The sequence below is a fragment of the Protopterus annectens genome, chromosome 8.part1, assembly GCF_019279795.1.
Source record: "Protopterus annectens isolate FY-2018-M chromosome 8.part1, PAN1.0, whole genome shotgun sequence".
In the NCBI taxonomy this organism is placed as follows: domain Eukaryota; kingdom Metazoa; phylum Chordata; order Ceratodontiformes; family Protopteridae; genus Protopterus; species Protopterus annectens.
The window spans coordinates 523,766,469-523,787,952 of NC_056742.1; the positions used below are offsets into that span (position 1 = coordinate 523,766,469).

The window sequence follows — 21,484 nt, forward strand, 5'->3', positions numbered from 1 at the left end:
GGACCTCAATTTTGTCTTGGGAAAACTCACACTGCCGCCTTTTGTGCCAGCCAATACAGCTGAAATAAAGTTCTTATCTTGGAAAACAGCTCTGCTCCTAGCGATAACCTCTGCAAGATGAGTATCAGAGTTACAGGCACTCATGGCTGTGGAACCATTTATCATTTTCCATACAGACAGGGTTTCTCTGAGGGCAAACCCAACATTCATGCCTTAGGTAGTGTCCAGTGTGGCCCTTAACCAAACCATTCATTTGCCTACTTTTTATCAAAACCCACAGAATAAGGGTGAGAGACTCCTGCATTCTTTGGACATAGACAGCTAAGCTTCTACTTGGACAGAACTAAAGCTTTCAGCAAGACTGAGCAACTCTTAGTGGCATATGCTGCAGGATCACAAGGAAAGACTATCTCAAAGCAGACCATTTCAAAATGGATAGGCCACTGCATTCGTTTCTGCTATTCACAACATGGCAAATCAGTGCCTAAGGGCATTAGGCCACATTCAACCAGGGCAGCAGCCACTTCAGCAGCCTTCCTCAGAGGAGTACCAACCAAAGACATTTTAGAGGCTGCAACTTGGAGTTCAGTGCACACTTTTACCAAGCACTACCATTTACCTCTCTACTCTAAATCCAGAGCGGGCTTTCCCACGGCAGTTCTGCAGGGCCTTATAGCCTCTCCTAATCCTATTTAGGCCCAGCCACCCAACCTCAGCTTTGGGATTCAACCCAAGTGTAATGACTGCAACAGTGAAACATGATGAACATAGTACAGTAGTGTACCTACCATAAATGTAGATGTTCGAGTGTATTCACTGTTGCAGTCCAGGTTACCCACCCACCATCCCTCTTTTCTTTGCTGGGACTTGTCTGTATTTCTCTTTCCTATACAACCAATGTGGTGTATTTTCTTGTAGATGAAGGAAATGTTTATTTTAGTGCATGCATACTTATTGGCATAATTTTTAACCTACCAGTTTGGGGGCACCTGACATCTGGGGCAAGAAAAACTGAAGAAAATGGTGTCGGCTGCATCTTTTATACCCCTGGCGCACTGACGTCAGGGAAGAGGCGACAGCAACCGAAGCCGGACCTAGACTTTGGAATTCAGGCTGACTGTGAGTAGCCTGCCAGCAGGATAACCCCAAGTGTAATGACTGCAACTGTGAATACACTCGAACATCTACATTTATGGTAGGTACACAACTGTACTTTCCAGGGATTCTTTCCCCGGCCAATCCTACCAGCGCTCCTGAAGAGCGGCCCAACTGCTTTCCTCTGGAAGTGGTTGGGGGTTGGCTCTCTTTGTACCCTTCTGCCTGGCTAACCATTACCACCGATTCTTGGGTACAAAGGATAATAACCAGAGGTTATCGTATCCTCTTCGACCTTTGTCCTGCTCGCCTAACGAGCTTACCCGGCGTTCCACCCAGTCAAAGGGATGAAGCAGCGTTAGAGATTTCAAAGCTGCTAAGAAAGGGTCATCCAAATAGTCCCTCCAGACCAGATAGTATCCGGATTCTACTCGAGACTATTTTTGGTGCCAAAGAAAACAGGGGACTGGAGACCAATTTTTGATCTCAGTGTATTGAACACGTTTGTAAAAGTACAGAAATTCCGGATGGTCACAATACAGTCTATCCTTCTGCTTTTGGAAAAAGACGATTGGATATGCTCGATAGATCTTCAAGATGCTTACTACCACATAGAAGTGGACAGACCATCAAGAAGATTCCTTTGCTTCTGTGCGGGAGCCAGTCATTACCAGTTCAGAGTACTGCCCTTCGGACTCTCTTCAGCTCCCAGAGTGTTCACAAAGAGCATGGCAGTCATCACAGCTCACTTGCGACTACAAGGATTCCAGGTGTTTCCATACCTAGACTGGCTCATCTCCTTCCCCCACCAGACATCTATTGGAAGAAGTCCTGGCATACTCTCTCCTCACTGCAGAAAGGCTAAGCATAACCATAAACTGATAAAAATCCAATCTCACCCCATCTCAGTCCACAGAATTCATAGGGGTCATCTTGAGTGAATACAAAGAATTGCGGAGCATCCATTCCAGAGCACAGAATTCTAAAGATAAAGCAGCAACTGATTCCAATCCTTTCAAGGGAGAAATTCACAGCTCATTCTGTTCTCCAGTTGTTGAATTCCTTGGCAGCCTCCATTACAATTGTCCCCCTGGCCAGGTTTCACATGAAGCTTCTACAGTGGCTACTGCTCCCCCAATGGTATCCCTTTCAGTACCCTCTTTCAGCCAAGATTCTGGTAACTCACAGGTGCAAACTAGGTCTAAATTGGTGGATGGTGCACAATCCATCACAGTGGTCTCGCCCCTTCTCTCCCCAAACAGCCCAAGGCTACAGTGACCACGGATGCCTCCCTGATTTGGGGGGGGGTGCTATTTCAGGGACAGACAGTCCAAGGTACTGGTCCAAAATGGAGGCCCATCTGCATATAAATGTTCTAGAGCTGAGTGGGGTGCTTCTGGTGTTGCAAGCATTCCATCCCTTGCTGCCATCTGGGACAATTGCGATACAATCAGACAACATGGCGGTGGTCTGGTACATCAACAAACCAGATGGAACCTAATCTTACCCACTCTGTGAACAGGCCATGAGGATATGGCAATGGGCGATGGCTACCAACCACTTTCTTCTAGCAAAGCACATTCCCGGGAGTTCCAGTGTGATAGCAGACAGACTCAGCAGGTGTATTCTACAACCTCACGAGTGGTCCCTGAATCCCTTGATAGCGGCAGAGATTTTCAACCACTGGGGTCTTCCTTGCTGCGACCTCTTTGTGTCCCCGACCAACTACAAATGCAGCAACTATTTCGCCCTGATTCCCCCTCCGAGACAGTCACCCAGGGATGCTCTAGTCCACGATTGGCCCTCGGGTCTGCTTTATGCATTTCCATCTCTCCCCCTCATTCCCCAGTTTCTGAAGAAAGGCCGCCGGTTGAAGAGCAAAGTAATCTTCATAGCACCGTATTGACCTTGTGAGATTTGGTTTCCCTTCCTTTGGCCTCACCTGCTAGATCAACCGTGGATTCTCCATCCAACCCTGGGGTTGATCTCCCATCTGCAGAATCTGATTCACCCCAACTTGAACAGCCTGAAGCTCACAGCTTGGCTCCTCCAATTCCTTTGATTGCCAGGCAGAATGATCTTTCTTTGCCAGTACGTGACATTCTTATTGCATCTCATAAGTCTTCCACCAGAATTACATATCTCAGCAAGTGGAAAAGATTTACTTTTTGGCTGGAAGAAAAACAAGTAGATCCTTCTTCAGCACCAGTGTCGATAGTACTGGAATATCTGTCTACCTTATTTCAGTCCGGTCTATCTGCCTCTACCAATAGAGTTCATTTGGCTGCAATGTCTAATTTTCACAATGGTGTCCAAGACTCTTCTCTTATGTCACACAAATTATGCAAGACTTTCATAAAAGGCTCGAGTCCTCTAAGACCTCCTTTTAGAGAACCTACTCAACCATGGGACCTGTCATTAGTCCTACAAGCGTTGACAATGCCACCTTTCGAACCAGCTTCTTCTTGCGACCTCAAGTATTTGTCATGGTAAACCTTGTTTTTGGTCGCCATTACTTCTGCCAGACATATCTCTGAGCTTCAAGCCTTATGCATCAAGAGACCATATTTGATTTTTCATAGAGATAGTGTCATTGAGAACTAATCCTTCCTTTCTGCCAAAAGTGATCTCTGAAGCTTCTGCTTGAACAGGACTAAGGCTTTTCGGAAATCAGACCAGTTATTTTTGGCCTATTCTGGACCTAGATTAGTATGTGATGTTGCTAAGGTCACATTGGCTAAATGGTTAAAAGACTGCGTAACCTTCATTTATAGAAGACATAATATTCCATTACCTACTACCATAAAGGCTAAATGAAGACATAATATTCCATTACCTACTACCATAAAGGCTCATTCTACAAGGTCGGTGGCAACTTCTGCTGCCTTCCATGCCAGAGTCTCTTTACATGACATTTGTGCAGCTGCAACTTGGGCTACTCCTCATACCTTCATCAAGCATTACAAATTGGATTTGGCCTCTAGGGAAAAGCATTTTTTGGTTCTGCGGTGCTCCGGTTTGTCCTTCCATGAGAGCCTCCCAGGAATAAAGGTAGTTGGGGACACTGTCCCACACACAAGGACTGAACGAGGATCAACATTTTCAGATAAAGAAGTTATGTCTTACCGTAATGTTCTATCTGTATTGTTGATCCTCGTTCAGTCATTACGACCCTCCCTCCTTCCCCCTCCTGTGGCTTCTAGTTGATCTCACCATCCGGTTCTATTAGGTCATTTGACCAGAGGTAGCCTTTACCTTCTTTTGACTTGCAAACTCAATCTGATGTAACAGGGAGAGGGGAATTCTGGGTAAGAGTTTAAGCTCGAGAGTTTGTAGCTCGTGCGAGCTTGGAAGATGGCCGGCTCATTTCCGTGGTCGGAACCGATACCCACATGTAATGACTGAATGAGGATCAACAATACAGATGGAACGTTATAGTAAGACATAACTTCTTTTTTATCTTCCATGCAGACAAGGTTTCCCTCAGAAGTAATCCTTCCTTGATGCCCAAGGTGGTGTCTTAGTGTGGCCTTAAATCAGTCCTTTCATTTGCCTACCTTTTTCCGTAATCCACAAAACAAAGCGGAACGAATACTTCACTCTCTGGACATGCACAGACAACTTAGATTTTATTTGGACAGGACTAAGCCTCTCAGAAAATCTGAACAGCTGCTAGTTGGCTTTGCTGCAGGGGCAGAGGGGAAGGCCATTTCAAAGCAAACCATTTCCAAATGGAAAGCACATTGCATTCATTTCTGCTACAAGCACCATAGAAAACCTACCCACAGGGGATAAGATCTCATTCCACCAGGGCTGCATGTTTTTCTCTGAGGAGTCTCTAACGGGGACATCCTAGAAGCTGCTACTTGGAGCTCTGTGCATACCTTCACCAAGCATTACCACATGCCTATCTTTTCTAAATCCAGAGCTGGATTTGCCACTGCAGTCTTGCACTTCCTCCTCCCTTCCTTAGCTTTGGGAATCTACCCAAATGTAATAACTGCAACAGTGAAACACGAAGAACATAGTACAGCTGTGTACACTTAACATAAATGTAGATGTTAGAGTGTATTCACTGTTGCAGTCCTGGTTACCCTCCCGCCCAGCCCCCTGACTTGTGATGGCTCTACCTTTCCTTCTTGTTTGGTATGTTTATTTTTTTCTGGTGTATTTGCTTTTTGATGGGGGTGTACCATAACATATATTTTGCTTCCTATTGTGGGGGCACCTGACATCTGAGGCAAGAAAAACTGATGTAATGGCGTCGGCTGCATGTTTTATACCCCTGGCGACCTGACATCATGGAAGAAGAGACAATATCCGATGCAGAAATCCAAAGACTCTGGTATTCAGGCTGGCTGAGGGCTACCTGCAGGCAGATAACCCAAATGTAATGACTGCAACAGTGAATACACTCAAACATCTACATTTTATGTAAGTGTACACAACTGTACTTTCTAGACATGCCTTCTGCTAAGTCTACTCAAACTCCTACTTCCCAGAAACTTGCCTTTTAGGACAAGTTGGGTTCTATTTGACAGTGTTTCCCCTTTCCCTTAGCTGGGTCCCTTTATCCCTTCGTCTTTCCCTGTTCCTTCCAAATTGGTTGAGAGTCGTAACACTCTGGTTCTGTCCGTCATCCACCAGGGGTATTTCATGGCTTGGAAATACCTTCCTCCCTTTTTGCTCATCCTTAAACCACCTCAGGAACAACTTCCTTTTTTCCCCAGAGGTGCTTCATTCTCTCTCTGTCCAGGGCACCATTCAAGCCAGATCCCTGGCCCAGGTAGGGAGGGATTTTTACTCCCGCAATGTTTCTGGCTCTCAGGAATGAGGGCACTTGGAAACAAATTCTGGACCCTTTCCCAGCTCAACACCTTTCTCAAGATTCCTTCCTTTTTAATGTTGTCTCTTCAAACCTCATTTCCTCATCTTCCTCCCCAGGCCTTTCTAGTCTGTCTGGATCTCAATGATGCCTACCTTCATACCCTCTTCCATCCTCTCTTCAGGAAATTTTTACCTTTCTCTGTTTCTTCCTTGCATTTTCAGTTCTGTGCTTTGCCCTTTGACGCCTATACTGCCCCAGGGGTGTTCACTGAATGCCTTGCTCCTGTCATTGTTTTTCTTTTGCAGAATGAGAGGAGTTCAGACCTCTGCTTATCTGGACAATCTGTTCATTCAAGCTTCCTCCCCCAAGGCTCTGCTTCAAGTTCTCCAGTTTATTATTTTTCTTTTAGTCTGGAATTCACCATAAACTTTCAAAAATCAGCTCTGACCCCTTCTCAGGGTCATGTTTTCTTTGGGGGATCCAGACCGTCCCCATACTGGCATCCCTCCCTGCCCCAAGGCCCCGTTTCTTATTGCCTTTTTTCCAGTCTCCTTTGCATCTGGAGTCAGTCACAGTCTCCTTTGTCGCAAGCTCAAGCTTCACCGGTGGATTCATGAACTCTCTCTTAACCTGGGGCTTTTTTCTAAGCTCCAGCCCTGACTTGAGCTCTCTACAGATGCCTCAGGCAGGGGATAGGAGGCCTCCTTCGACTTTCTCAAGGTTCAAAGTCTCTGGCCTCTCCATCAGAAGTTGGATCACATAATTGTAAAGGAGATGAGACCCTGCTTCTAGCAATTCAGGCATTTCATTCCCTGTCACATCCTGGGCCCTTGAAAGTTTTCACAGGTAACACCGCAGTGATGTGGTATTTCAGCGAACAAGGGGATGCAAGGTCTTGTCTTCTTTGCAGACTAACTCTTCAGGTCTGGGATTTAGCTGTCCAGTATCAAGTGACTCTTCAGGCATTTTACATTCCTCTGAAGCACAATGTAGTGGCAGACCCTCTGAGCAGGTCCAGCATACAAGCTCACGAATGGATGCTTCACAGAGATGTTCCTGAACATGGCCCATCAGTGGGGTGTTCCTCTGGTAGATCTTTTCACCTCCCATGTGAACAACTTCCTCTCTTCTGTTCCAAAGTCCCAAGTCTCTTACTTGAAAAGTGGACAGCTTTCTTTTCCTTGGAAAGGGGTGTTTCTGTACACCTTCACTCCCCTTCCTCTGCTTCTTAGGGTCTTGCACAAGATCAGGCAAGAATCCCCCAAAATCTTGCTAGTGATTCCCTTTTGGCCCAAACAGCTGGAGCATTCACCACAAGTTACCTCACTGGATGGACCTTCTCACACAAGACAAGTGATCTCTTATCCATCCTCCTTTGTCCTTTCTTCAGCTGATGCTGTGAATGATGGTTTTGATCCCTTTTAGGCACCTCTTTTGTGAGGATGAGCTTCAAGTCCTGCAGGAGGCCAGGAAACCCGCAAGCAGGAAACCATATTTGCCCAGATGGAAAAGATTTTCTGTTTGGTGTCTTTCTGAAAACCAGAATCCCTTGTCTGTGCAGGTTCCTATGGATGTTCTTCGTGTTTCACTGTTGCAGTCATCACACTTGGGGTTATCTGCCTGCAGGTAGCCCTCAGTCGGCCCGAATACCAGAGTCTTGGGATTTCTGCATCAGATGCTGTCGCCTCATCCATGACATCAGGTTGTCAGGGATATAAAACATGCAGCAGATGCCATAACATCATCTTTTCTTGCCGCGCGAGAGCCCGAAGCAGTAGTAGTTAGCAAGTGCTAGTCGGCAGCTACCTGAAATTTACATTTTTCGAGTTTCAAACCTGAAGTCTTCTAAAGCCCGTTGGCTGCTCTAACTGATGTCAGAAAGTTACCAATTGTCTTGCCTGTGGAAAGCAAATACCTCAAAGATTTTCATTCTTACTGCGTCACCTGTTTAGCCCAGACCACGGCATCCCTCGCTGTCGGTTTTGTGCCTTGTTAAACGCCTGAACTATTCGTCGTTGGGCTATTTTTGTGTCTCAATTCTTTCAGTCTCATTCTCTGTATTCTGAAATGGCTTCGGTAAGCCATCCGACTACCGATCTTGCGAAAAAAACACATGGATAGACAGACCACATAGGTCCAAAACTACCGACGATGCTTCCGTTAAGCTCGTCGCCAGTCCGCCGGTACTCGGTGAGACGCTTTCGCAGCCCCTGTTACCCGCTTCTACAGATTTGCAGGCCTCTACTGAGACCCATTTGGAGTCCAGTATGCCGCGAGATGCTTCTTCGACTATGGAACCTGCGAATGTCTCTACCTTGGATGGGTCCGGAGCAGCTGTGCAGGCACCGGCTTCTGAGGGTGTTGTTCAGACCTTCCGATGTTCGTATTAAACAGACTACTTCGTTAATGACTAAATCTACCGAATTTCTCAGGCCCAGAGTTCACACTATGCCTAGGAAACAGACGACCAAAGCACATTCTCAAGCTCCCATGCCACAGAAACAAATGCTTAGAATGGCTGAAGACCTTATTACTTTAATTAGGGAAGCCAGCCTTCCCCCTCTAAAAGACAGAGTTGATTTTTCTTCTGATTCTTCAGACCATGAGTCTGATGACTCTGACCCCTGTGATTACCAGGACATACTGTTATCTACCTATGAGGACTCAGATGCAGAGGATTCAATTCCTTCAGCCCCCCCCCCCCCGAGGACCTTTTTATTCTTTGAAACCTTGCATACCCTAAGAGAGCATTTTCGCTGGGAATGCCAGGACTACCCACAGTCCCAAGAGAGAGACTGGGAATTTTTAGACTTGCCTCAGCATAGACCTCTAGCTATTCTCCCTGTCCTGGGTATTGCAGATGTCTTTATGGAATCCAGCCGTACCCCTGACACTTTACCACCTGCTCCTAGAAAGCCTGACGGATACTACAGAGTACCTGACTCTCACAAATTTCTCTCTATAAATCCCACTGCGGATCCAGAGAGAATTTCCCAGGGACCTAAAGGTATTAAGGCTTCTACAGCCAAAAACCCTACCCCTTTGGACAAGGATTCTAGGGCTCTAGACAGATGGGGTAAGAAGGTATATACCTCTGCAACTCTTGCCATCAGTGATTTAAATTGCCAGTTTCACATGTTGAAGTACCAGCAGCATATTATTGATCTAATTAAACAAAAAATGTTGTTGATTCCGGATTGTGCAGAAAATAAGGACTTACAAAATTTAATGCATTCTGCAAACCAAGTTGGTAAACGTACTTTGCAGTGTGGGTTTGATGCCTTAGAAGCATCTGTCTGGGCTGCTGTCACTGGGTCTTTTCTGAGAAGGCATGCTTGGCTGAAGGAACAAATCTTGCCAGACCATGATGTCAAGGCAAAATTACTTGATGCTCCATTGAACCAAGAATGTATGTTTGGCTCTAAAGCAGTTGTTCTTAAAAAGATGGAGGAAAAAGCTAAATCCATGCAAAGTGTTAAAAGATTTCTTACAGCTACAGTCACCTAGATTCAGTAGGCATTGGCCTTCAAAAAACTGGTCCTTTCCAGTCCAATCCAGACCTTCACAGCCCAAATCCAGGGGCAACAGACTATAAAGACTACAGTCTCAGGGTATGCACAGATCTAAACAATGGCGTGCTCCCTCCTCAAAAACTGGGAGTGGTAAGCTACCCCCCTATTGAAAAAGTTCAAAATGACTTGTCCTTAATCCTTCCTAGCCATGCCCCAAGTACTTGCACCCCTAGGAGGAAACTCGCCCTGCATGCAAAAAAACGGAGAACTATTCGAATTTACCCATACTTGGACGATTGCCTGATTCAGGCAGACAGAAATTGCTACTTCAGCACCTAACATTTGTAAAGAGACTCCTCACTTCTCTGGGGTACATCAAAACAAAATCTCATCTGGTACCCAGCAAAAAGACTGTATTCCTGGGAGCAAGCTTGAACACCACTTCCCAGATTGCATTCCTCACTCCAGAAAAACAGGTTTATTTGACAATTTATTTCAAACTACTTGCCACCCAAACCCAGCTATCCGCAAGAAAAATACTGCAAGCCCTAGGGCTCATGGCCTCATGTATTGTACTGATTCCATATGCAAGACTTCATATGAGGAAACTTCAATGGTACTTAAGTCTCTGGTGTCAGCATTCCCAGGACCTGGAAGCAGTGATTCCTATTATTCCTTGCCGAAGGACAGCATTCCTTTAGTGGGCAGAGGCTTGCAAACGGAACAAGGGACTCCCTTTCTCACAACCCCCTGCCGTCCAGACTCTGAGAACAGATGCATCAGACTGTGCATGGAGGGCTCACATGGCAGGCAAATGCATTCAAGACAAATGGAACCCAGGACAAATTCACCTTCATATCAATCAAAAAGAAATGTTAGCTGTACAGAATGTTCTGACAGCCTTCAAATACCTTATCCTGCCAGGACAACTCCTGATGAAGACAGACACCACCACAGTTATGTGGTACATAAACAAGCAGGGGAGAACTCACTCCTATCCACTCTGCAGGTTAGCCATGGCTCTGTGGAACACAGCCTTAAGCAACCAAGTGCACCTGCAAGCTCAGTTCCTGCCAAGCAAACAAAATTCACTGGCAGACGACTTGAGCAGAAATGTAATGGACCCACAAGAGTGGAAACTGGAACCAAACTCATTCAAACTTCTAATACACAGGTGGGGGGACACCAGAGGTGGACCTCTTTGTCCCCCCCCCCCCAAAACCATCAACTAAACAAATGTTGCACCAGAATTCCCCACAGCCAAGCTTGGAAAGTGGATGACCTATCCTTCACATGGGAAAACCTCAGTCTATGTCTTTACCCCTCTGCTCCTCCTTCCAAAAGTACTCCTCAAGATCAAACAGGACAGGCCAAGGACAATCCTTATTGTACTAGACTGGCCACGCCAGCACTAGTACCCGCTTCTGTGCAGTCTGACAGCAGTGCCACTCTGGCACCTACAGCAGACTCCCTCTCTGCTGTCCCAGCAGGAGAGACAGATTTTGCATCCTCAGCTGCAAACCCTGAACCTGGCAAGCCTGGCTTATTCCCTGAATACATCACCAGCAACCCTCAGCAAATAGGTGCTGGATGTTAATCCTTGAGGCCAGAAGCCCAGTACTAGGAAATCATTTGCAGAAAAGTGGAATAGATACTGTTCTTGGAGCCAGTCTCAAGAGGAGACAGCCGTGCGCTCCTTGCCTCAAATCCTAGATTACCTTGCAGAGCTGCTCCACAAAGGCCTATCCTTCTCATCAATTGAGTCATGCCTGTGCCATCTCAGCTCATTACAATACTGAGACACCCCTCTTCTCTCACCCTCTGATCAAACAGTTCCTGAGAGGAGCTAACAGTTTGACCCCCTAGGTGAGCTCCCACTCCTGCCCTGGGACCTTAACTGTGTACTAGAGAAGCTCACGCTTCCCCCTTTTGAGCCTGCTGCTACAGCAGAGTTAAAATTCCTCTCTTGGAAAACAGCCTTACTGCTAGCCATCACTTCAGCAAGAAGAGTGTCTGAGTTACAGGCCCTTATGGCTGTGGAACCCTTCATTTTCTTCCATGTGGACAGGGTTTCCCCTCAGGACTAACCTATCTTTTATGCCCATTGTGGTATCCAATGTGGCTTTAAACCAATCCATCCATTTGCCAACCTTTTCTCTTAATCCTCAGAATAAATGGGAAAGGATCCTGCACTCCTTGGATGTGCACAGACTCAGGTTCTACCTTGATAGGACTAAACCTTTCAGAAAATCTGACCAGCTGCTAGTCAGCTTTGCTACAGGGGTAGAGGGCAAGGCCATTTCAAAACAAACCATTTCTAAGTGGATAGCACACTGCATCCATTTCTGCTACAAACACCATGGAAAACCTACCCCACTGGGGGTCAGGCCTCATTCCACTAGGGCTATACCTCATCCTCTACAGCCTTTGTCAGGGGAGTCCCTACCAGGGGCAATCCTGGAAACTGCAATCTGGAGTTCTGTACACACCTTCACCAGGCATTACCAATTGCCTATCTTTTCTAAATCCAGAGTTGGATTTGCCACAGCAGTCTTAGAAGGCATGCTAGCCAGCCCTACTACTCCTTGACTGACTCCACCCTTCCTCAGCTTTGGGAATCAACCCAAGTGTGATGACTGCAGCAGTGAAACATAAAGAACATAGTACAGTTGTGTACACTTACCATAAATGTAGATGTTAGAGTGTATTCACTGTTGCAGTCCTGGTTACCCTCCCTCCAGCCCCCCCGTCTTTCTATACTTTCTACCTATCCTCTTTTTTGGCCATATCTTATGGGAATGGTATTTACTTTTTACTGGAGGTGTTCTACACCATTTGATTGCTTCCTGTTTTGGGGGCTCCTGACATCTGTGGCAAGCTGATGTAATGGCGTCGACTGCATGTTTTATACCCCTGATGACCTGACGTCATGGATGAGGCGACAGCATCCGACACAGAAATCCCAAGACTCTGGTATTTGGGCCGACTGAGGGCTACCTGCAGCAGATAACCCCAAGTGTTATGACTGCAAAAGTGAATACACTCAAACATCTACGTTTGTGGTAAGTGTACACAACTGTACTTTCTTATTTGTGTGATCTGCCCCATGCTGGGTTAGCATATTCTTCACTTAAAACTCACCTGTCAGGAATTTCTGCTAGTCTGCCCTCGACTTCTCCTCTGGCCCCTAGATTTGAAGTCGGGCATTTTCTTAAAAGTATCCTTTATATCAGGCCTCCCAAGAACTGATTTCTTCCTGGGACCTCACTTCAGCTAAGAGAGTATCTGAGGTTCAGGCTCTCATGGCTTTTCCTCCGTTTTTAGTTTTTCACAGAGTCTGTTTGTTCTAATTTTCATTTTTTGGAATACTCCCAACAGTGACAAGTAGTAAATCTACTGTTACGGAAAGCTCTTGCACAGTTGTACTGTACTCTTCTGTTTTATGTCAGATAAAATGTAGGCTATGTAAAATGGCTGATCCGTTTATTTTATACAGCAGTTCTATTGTGTAATTAACCTCCCAGTAGTAACAGGTTGAATGAGTACCCAAACTTTATGAATCAGCAGTTCTTAGATTCACAGGGCATTTTAGGTAATCTCTGCATTAACTGCATGGTTATCCATTTGAAGACAAGTCAGTATTGCCCATACATGATTCAAGGGAGTTCTCAGCAGCTTTACAGGGGCTGCACTTGTCAGTGCTTTTACACCAAAAAGAACAGAAGGTATGGTATGAGCATCCTCCTCCTGTATGCTGGATGTTAGTTAAGTGTCTGTTAATGTGGAGCTACACTTGTGGAGTGTCAATCTGAACTTTGAATGTTTCACCATGATTAAATCCCTAGAGTAAGAAATCTTACTGCAGTGGTGATCTTCCAATTGCGCTGTTACTGTTGTAAGGAGTTACATACACAGTTGAAACTTTAAGTATTGTCAGTGTGTAATGCTTATTTTTTTTCAGTCTTCTATAATTTTGTAAGAATTATCCCAACACTCTGATAAAAATGATTTGCATTTCATTGTTTTATGCTGTAAAGGTGAAGTCCAAACAAGAAGTAAAAAAGCAGCTATAGAAGAGGAGGGTGCACAGCAGACCAATGAGGCTGAATCCCAAGGCTCTCTACAAGCAGCTGCTGAATCAGTTCCACAATTAACTGATAAAGAAAAAAAGTGATACAGAAGCATGTCAAAGTAGCAGAACTTGTAAGTCTATACTAGTTTTTGTGTCTTTGATTTCAGCTTTTTGACATGATTATTGACTAATGAGGGAATGTTAGATGTCCTTCTATTCCTATGTTGCAGTATTCTAAGTGTGGGATTTCCTGCTGTCAGGCAACTCGTACGCCGGCTTCTATACAAAAGCTTCAGCTTGACTGCTGTAGTGTGCATGGGACATCATACACAAGGCCATAAACTAGGGGCCTTAAATGTGACGTCTGCACGCACAATTCCCAGAACTTTTCAGCCTCAGACGACATTCACATTGTACGATTGCCTCTTCAAAGATGTCACATCTTAAAGATAAGTAGCCCATAGGGTTTAAAATTTTCTTATTTTTGACAATAGTTCTAGCTAACGCTTGGTTGCTTGTAGCCTTTGATTGTCAGGAAAGTACCAATGCAGGCGCCAGATAACCCCTTAAGGATGCCCATGACAGGTGTGTTTTTTTTGTCTAGGCCGGGAACACTAACTCACTCCTGTGCTATTTGTCAGTCGTTTGCGCCTAAGACCTTGCGCAGCCAGTTAGCGTTAAATCTCTATCTTGAGAACCAGCACCTCAAACGGTTAGCCCTTAGGATGAATCCTGGATTGGAGGCCGCATCTGAACCTTCACACAAAAGGCCAAGGTTCCCTAGGCCTCCTTCACCTCTCGTTCCGCTTCCCGTCGCACCGCTAGCTGCCAATCTAGAGGTTGAGGAGCGCTCTGAGGATCCATCGACTGCAGCTACGTCCTTCAGTCATTTTGCAGCCGACTGCCAACACGTCCTTTGAGCTCACTCAGACATTGCCCGTCGAGGTCGAGAAGGAACCGGTTTTGGTGGTACTGCCGGCAGGGATCCAGATCTTGGGATATGCTAATTTCCAAACCCGACGCCAGGCCTCTCTTTACATCCTCTCTGGCCAAAAAGAAGCAGAAAACGTAACATGCCTCCACTTCTTCAGAAGTTGCACCAGATTGGCAGGCCTTCACTTCTGTCATGCAGGCCTTCATGGCCCTTAGGCCTTCAGCCTCAGCCAGCTCCACCCTGCCTCTTCTGAGCCCTAGGCCTGTCTCTGCTTCTTCCCTCCCATCCATGACCCGTTAGGTCAGGGAAGAAGAACATGACTCTTCTTCCTCATCATCAGAGGAGTCCATTTCTTATGTTTCCCAGATTGTCTCCCCCCAGGAATATTACTCTCCGGATGAGGAATCCATGGAGGGGGACCCTGCCCCGAGGACCTTACTTTTGGTGAGACCATCACCAAGATGGATTACTTTAAATGGGATACTTCCCAAATGACAGACACCCAAAAAAGATACTTTGAGCTGCAACAAGTGGAATCACCCTCCCCTTCTGCAGTTCCCCCTGTTCTGCCTGCTTACTTGGATGCCTTCAACACGGCTTCTAAAACCCCTGACTCCCAACCTCTAAGCGTCCTGATCGTTACTATAAAGTACCAGAGGACCACAAATTCTTAGTTAAGTCACCCTTGGCAGACCCAGCTGTTATTGCCACTGCGGCAGATAAGCAGTCTAGACTGCTGCCATCTGCCTCCCTGCTGCACATTGACAAGTAAGTACATGGATAGGATGGGGAAGAAGGTGTACACTTCTACTTTGGCTTTCAGTGCCATAAATTATCGGACCCACATGACCAAGTATGCATTAGACTTGGTCTGTCAAGCCTCCTCTATGCTGGCTTCCTTGCCTGACAGTCCCTGCAAGACGGACATCTCATCCAAACTTTCCTTGGCCCACCGTATAGCCAGGCACTCCATCCGGTGCAGCTGTGATGCTGCAGAAAGCATCCGCCAGGTCTGCAGCATCTGCTTCAGCCCTCAGGAGGTACTGATGGCTAATACTCCAGAACCTCCCCGAGGACTTCAAGGCCAAAATCCTGGACGCCCCTCTGGACCATAGGACATTAAGCACCTGGTGTCGTCCATACCCAAGTATTATAGGAACTACCCTGCTGCAGCCACCTTTGTAAGACGTACTCCACAGCCCTTCTCTTCCATGTCCAGGAGAGGGGCTAGAAGACCTACTACCTCCAGATCCTCTGCTCCACCACAGCAACCCAGACAGCCCTTTCAGGACAGAGGAGACCCCAGTAATGCGTGACTGCCTTGCCCACCTCTCCCTTTCAGCCCACCTTTCCCACTATCTCCCCCTTTGGCAATCCATCACTTCAGATCAGTGGGTCTTAAACAAACACAATCCAAAAAGGGTACTTCCTATCCTGGAGAGAGAAGCCACCCAGAAAAGGTATCCCTTCCCTCCCCAAAAAACAGGCCCATCTCATGCCACAAGTTCTGGCAGATCTTCTAAAGCTTGGCACAATAGAACCTGTTCCTCCAGGACAAGAAGGAAAAGGGTTTTACTCCCATCTCTTCCTGGTCCCCAAAAAAGATGGCCCCTAGAGACCCATCTTAGATCTGTCCTTTCTATACCTAGGTCTTCAGGTACCCTCTTTCAAACTGCCCCCCCCCCCCCCTGCTGCCTCTCATTTCAGCCAATGCCTTCATGGTCACCCTAGACCTAAAGGAAGTCTACCTGCACATACCCATCAGGAGTCCACACAGACTATTCCTGCATTTCTCTCGCCCTTCCTCTCATTTCCAATTTACTGCCTTGCCCTTTGGTTTATCCACGGCTCCCAGGGTCTTTACAAAATGCCTAGCCCCAGCTATTGTCTTGTGCAGAACTCGGGGGGGTACAAGATATACCCTTATCTGGATGACATCCTGATTCTGGCAGAGTCCAGGGATGCTCTACTAAACCATCTACATTTCACCATTTCCCTTCTGCAGGACCTAGGATTCACCATCGCCCTCCCCAAATCCTCTCTGATCCCAAGCCAGGACAAGATTTTCCTCAGCTGGTGAATCAGAACAGACTCGATGAAGGCCTTTCTACCTCAGGACAAGGTTCTGTCTTTAACTTCCCACTTCCAGGAAGCTGAACTATCCCGAAAGGTGATGGCAAGGCATTTTCTTCGTCTCCTGAGTGTAATGGCAGCAACCATCCCCATACTACCGCTGGCAAGAATGCACATGTGCAAGCTACAGTGGTTCCTGAAGAACACCTGGTCCCAGCACCTACATCCCCTAGAGCAGGCCACCCCCCTCCCTGTCTGAAAACAGAAATCAACTGGTGGTTTCTGCAAGTGCAGTTGAACCAGGGCTCCCATTACAGACCCCCACCGCAACCCAAATTATGCATACAGATGCCTCCGATTCAGGTTGGGGAGCAACTCTGGCCTCTTACAAGATTCAAGAAAAATGGCATCCCTCTCTTAAGGCCAAACACCTTAACATCAGGGAAATGACAGCAGTTTTCTTAGCTCTACAGGCATTCTTCCCTTCTTCTGGTTCCAGGGGTGCTCCAGATTGTGACAGACAACACCATTGTGATGTGGTACCTCCACAAGCAGGGAGGAACAAAGGCCTGTCGGCTGTGCAGTCTATCCCTGCTGATATGGGACTTAGTCCTGCAGGCAGTCTGCATCCCCTCACAGGACAAACCACTAGGCAGATATGTTGAGCAGGACCTCATCGCCTCAGCACGAATGGATGCTGAACATGGAGGTGGTCTTAGACATAGTCCACTGGTAGGGTGCTCCACAAATAGACCTGTTTGCCCCCCCCCCCCCCCCAGAACAGGCAATTGCAGACCTTCTGCTCAAAAACCCACTCCCCTCTAGCATGGAGAGTGGATGCTTTCAGCATCCCTTGGAAGGGGAAGTTCCTTTATGCCCCCCCCCCCCCATTCCCTCTGATTGAGAAAGTTCTCCTGAAAATTTAGGAGGACAAACCAAAAATCTTTAGCGACTCCCTACTGGCCAAGGCAGCACTGGATGTTCTTTGTGTTTCACTGTTGCAGTCATCACACTTGGGTTATTTGCCTGCAGGTAGCCCTTAGTCGGGCCGAATACCAGACACTTAGTATTTCTGTGTCGGACGCTGACGCTTCTTCCATGACGTCAGGTCGTCAGGGGTATAAAAACAGGCAGCGGACACCATTACATCAGTCTTTCTTGCCGAGGAGGAGCCCGAAGGAGAAGCAGTTCGCAAGTGCCTGAATTTTTCATTTTCGAGTTGATAATCCTGAAGTCTTCTAAAGCTAAGAATCCTTTTTTCTTGTTCTAACAGATGTCAGAAAAAGTTAACAGTTGTCTTGCCTGTAGAAAGCAAATAACTCAGATTTTCATTCTTACTGTGTCACCAGTTTAGGCCCAGACCACGACGTCCCTCGCTGTCGGTTTTGTGCCTTAACGCCCGAACCATTCGCAGTCAGGCTATTTTTGTCGCTAAATTCTTTCGCCCACGATCTCCGTATTCTGAAATGGCTTCGGTAAGCCATCCAACTACCGATCTTCCTAAAAATATGTAAGGATAAAGACAGAGACAGACCGCATAGGTCCAAAACTGCCGACAACGCTTCCATTAAGCTAATCGCCAGTCCACCTGTACTCAGTGAGGCACCTTTGCAGCCCCTGATGCCCACTTCTGTGGATTTGCAGGCCTCTGCTGAGACCCATTTGGAGTCCAGTTTGCCGCGAGATGCTTCTTCGACTATAGAACCAGCAGATGTCTCTACCTTAGATGGGTCTGGAGCCGCTGTTTAGGCACCGGCTTCTGAGGGAGTTTTCTGACCTACCAATGTTCGAATCAAACAGACGTAATTTTTAGCTAAAACTACTGAATTTCTTAGGCCGAGTACGCACTACGCCTAGAAAACCGACCAAAGCACATGCTCAGGCACCCATGTCACAAAAATGCTTAGAATGGCTGAAGACCTTATTATGCTAATTAGGGGAAGCCAGCATTCTCCTGCTAAGAGAGAAAGAATCCAGTTTCCTTCAGATTCTACAGACCAGGAGTCTGATGACTCTAACCTTTCTGATTATCAGGACGTGCCCCCTTCTCCGCCTATGAGGATTCAGATGCATAGGTATCCATTCCCTCTGCCTCCCCTCCAGAGGATTTTTTCTTTTGGTGAAACCTTGAATACTTTAAGAGAGCATTTCCATTGGGAATGCCAAGACTATCCTCAGTCCAAAAAGTGACTCAGAGAATGTTTAGAGTTGCCTCAGCATAGGCCTTTAGCTATATACCTCTGCCCTGGATGTCGTGGATGATGTTTTCATGGAATCCAGTCTTACTCCAGATACTTTACCTCCGGCCCCTAGGAAACCTGACGGGTACTACAGAGTACCTGATTCCCACAAGTTTCTTTTCAAGAATCCTACTGCTGATTCAGAGATCATCTCCCAGGGACCTGAAGGTATTAAGGCTACTACAGCCAAAAATCCTACCCCGTCGGACAGGGATTCCAGAGCTTTAGATAGATGGGGTAAGAAGGTGAATACCTCTGCAACTCTTGCTATCAGGACATTGAATTGCCAGTTTCACATGCTGAAGTACTGGCAACATATTATGGAACTAATTCAACAACAAATGGTAATAATTCCAGATTGTGCAGAAAATATTTGCAAGAGCTTATGCGCTCTGCAAACCAAGATGTTCATCGTGATTCACTGTTGCAATCATTACAATTGGGTTATCCTGCTGGCAGGCTACCCACAGTCGGCCTGAATTCCAAAGTCTAGGTCCGGCGTCGGTTGCTGTCGCCTCTTCCCTGACGTAGGTGCGTCAGGGGTATAAAAGATGCAGCCGACGCCATTTTCTTCAGTCTTTCTTGTCGCGGTGCCCAAAGCAGAAGCAGTTCGCAATTGCTGGCTGGCCGACTCCTGAGATTTTCATGTTCGAATTTCAGATCCGAAGTCTTCATTAAAAGCCAAGTACCCCATTAGGGAAACTTTTTTCTTGCTCCAGACCGATGTCAGAAAAAGTTAATAATTGTATTTCTTGTGGGAAGCAAATACCTCATAAGGACTTTCATTCCTATTGCATTCCTTGCCTAGGCCCTGACCACGACGTTGCTAATTGTCGGTTCTGTGCTAGATTTAACCAATGCACTATTAAGCGTCAGTACGATTTTGCATTTCACTATTTTGGCAGAATTAATTACACAATGTCGTCGGATAGCCATCCGACTACCGCAATTCACAAGAAACGCAAAGAAAAAGGACAAGCATCCGAGGTCCAAAACTGAAGACGAGGCTTCTAAGTCAGTCGCCGGTTCTCAGTGAGGCACTTTCGCAGCCCCTGACGCCCGCTACATTAGAGCCGCAGGCCACTACAGACTCCCACGTGGAGCCGACTAGGCTGCTGGATACTCAAGGTATTGGTACCTCGGAAACTATTCCCTCAGATGGGTCCGGAACCGCTGAGCAGGCATCGGCTTCTGAGGGTGTTTTCAGGCCTACACAATTATATGTAAAAACGACTTCAGCTTCACAGCCAACGACCAAGCACCTTTAAAGACAAAGAAACAAGCACAACAGCCACATGGACAAGCCTCCATGCCTAAAAAACAGATGCTCAAAATGGCCGAAGACCTAATTACTGTGATCAGGGGTTCCCATCCCCCTCCTGATAAGAGGCCTAGGCAAGAGACAGAATATGAATCTTCAGATCAGGTTTCCATTTCATCTGATTCCTCTTCTGATCAGGAGTACTCTCTTCCTCTCTATGAGGATTCTGATGCTGAAGAATTTATCCCTTCAGCTTCTCCTCCTGAGGATTACTCTTTTGGGGAAACTCTGCATACCATGAGGGAGCATTTCCACTGGGAGAGCCAAGATTATTCAGAATCTAAGAAAAGGCTCAGAGACTTCCTTTTACTACCTCAGTACAGGCCCCTTGCTATTCCACCTGTGGTAGACATTGTAGATGATGTTTTTTCAGAGTCCAGTCTGACTCCTGACTCACTGCCTCCAGCTCCTGTTAAGCCAGACAGATACTACAGGGTTCCTGATTCCGATGCCGGACCTAGACTTTGGAATTCAGGCCGACTGCGGGTAGCCTGCCAGCAGGATACCCCAATTGTAATGACTGCAATAGTGAATACACTCGAACAGCTACATTTGTGGTAGGTACACAACTGTACTTTAGTAAGCATACTTTGCAGTGTGGCTTTGATGCCCTAGAAGCATCTTGCAGGGCAACAGTCATTGGCTCTGTACTGAGAAGACATGCTTGGCTGAAAGAACAGACCTTGCCAGATCATGTCAAATCTAAATTATTAGATGCTCCTTTAAGGACTGTTTGTTTGGCACCAAAGCAGATGATCTTAAAAAGATGGAAGAAAAACTAAATCTATGCAAACTGTTAAAGAATTCCTACAAGTGCAACCACCTAGATTCAGTAGGCATTGCCCTTCAAAGCACTGGTCCTTTCCAGCCCCTTCCAGGCCTTCCCAAGCAAGACCCGGGAGAAACATACCACGCAGACTACAGTCTCTGGGTATGCAGAGATCGAAGCAATAGAGTGCCCCCACCTCTAAAGCAGGGAGTGGTAAGCCACCTCCTTATGGAAAAAGTATCCAATGACTTCTCAAATCTACTTCCCAGCCCTACTCAATTGCTTGTGCCCCTAGGAGGAAAACTTGCCCTTTATGCAAAAAACTGGATGTCCATCACCCAGGACAGATGGATCCTCAACATTGTATCCCAGGGGTACAAATTTTATTTCCATTCACTGCCAATCCAAAGCAGGTTTCCAGACCTTCCTCCAAACCAGTGGGCAGAGGCTCAAGACCAAGTACTTTCCCTGCTCAGTATCAGAGCTATTCAGTCTGTTCCAGTAGAACAGAGGGGTCAAGGTTTTCTACTCCAGACTATTCCTGGTACCCAGGAAAGAGGGCTCTTGGCACCCAATCCTGGATCTTTCAATTCTCAATACCTTCCTGTTGGTACCAACATTCAAGATGCTTACCCTGCAA

At 46.5% G+C, this 21,484-nt stretch overlaps 1 protein-coding gene across 2 annotated transcripts in view; it reads left to right on the forward strand.

Annotated features, from left to right (window-relative positions):
* LOC122810428 (zinc finger protein 638-like) overlaps positions 1 to 21,484 on the forward strand; it is a 996,881-nt gene that overhangs the window by 916,005 nt on the left and 59,392 nt on the right. For both annotated transcript variants that reach the window (XM_044082041.1, XM_044082042.1), the window contains one exon: positions 13,473 to 13,638. In XM_044082041.1, coding sequence (XP_043937976.1) covers positions 13,473 to 13,609 — 137 coding nt within the window. In that variant the 3' untranslated portion in view covers positions 13,610 to 13,638. The remainder of the gene's footprint in view (positions 1 to 13,472; positions 13,639 to 21,484) is intronic.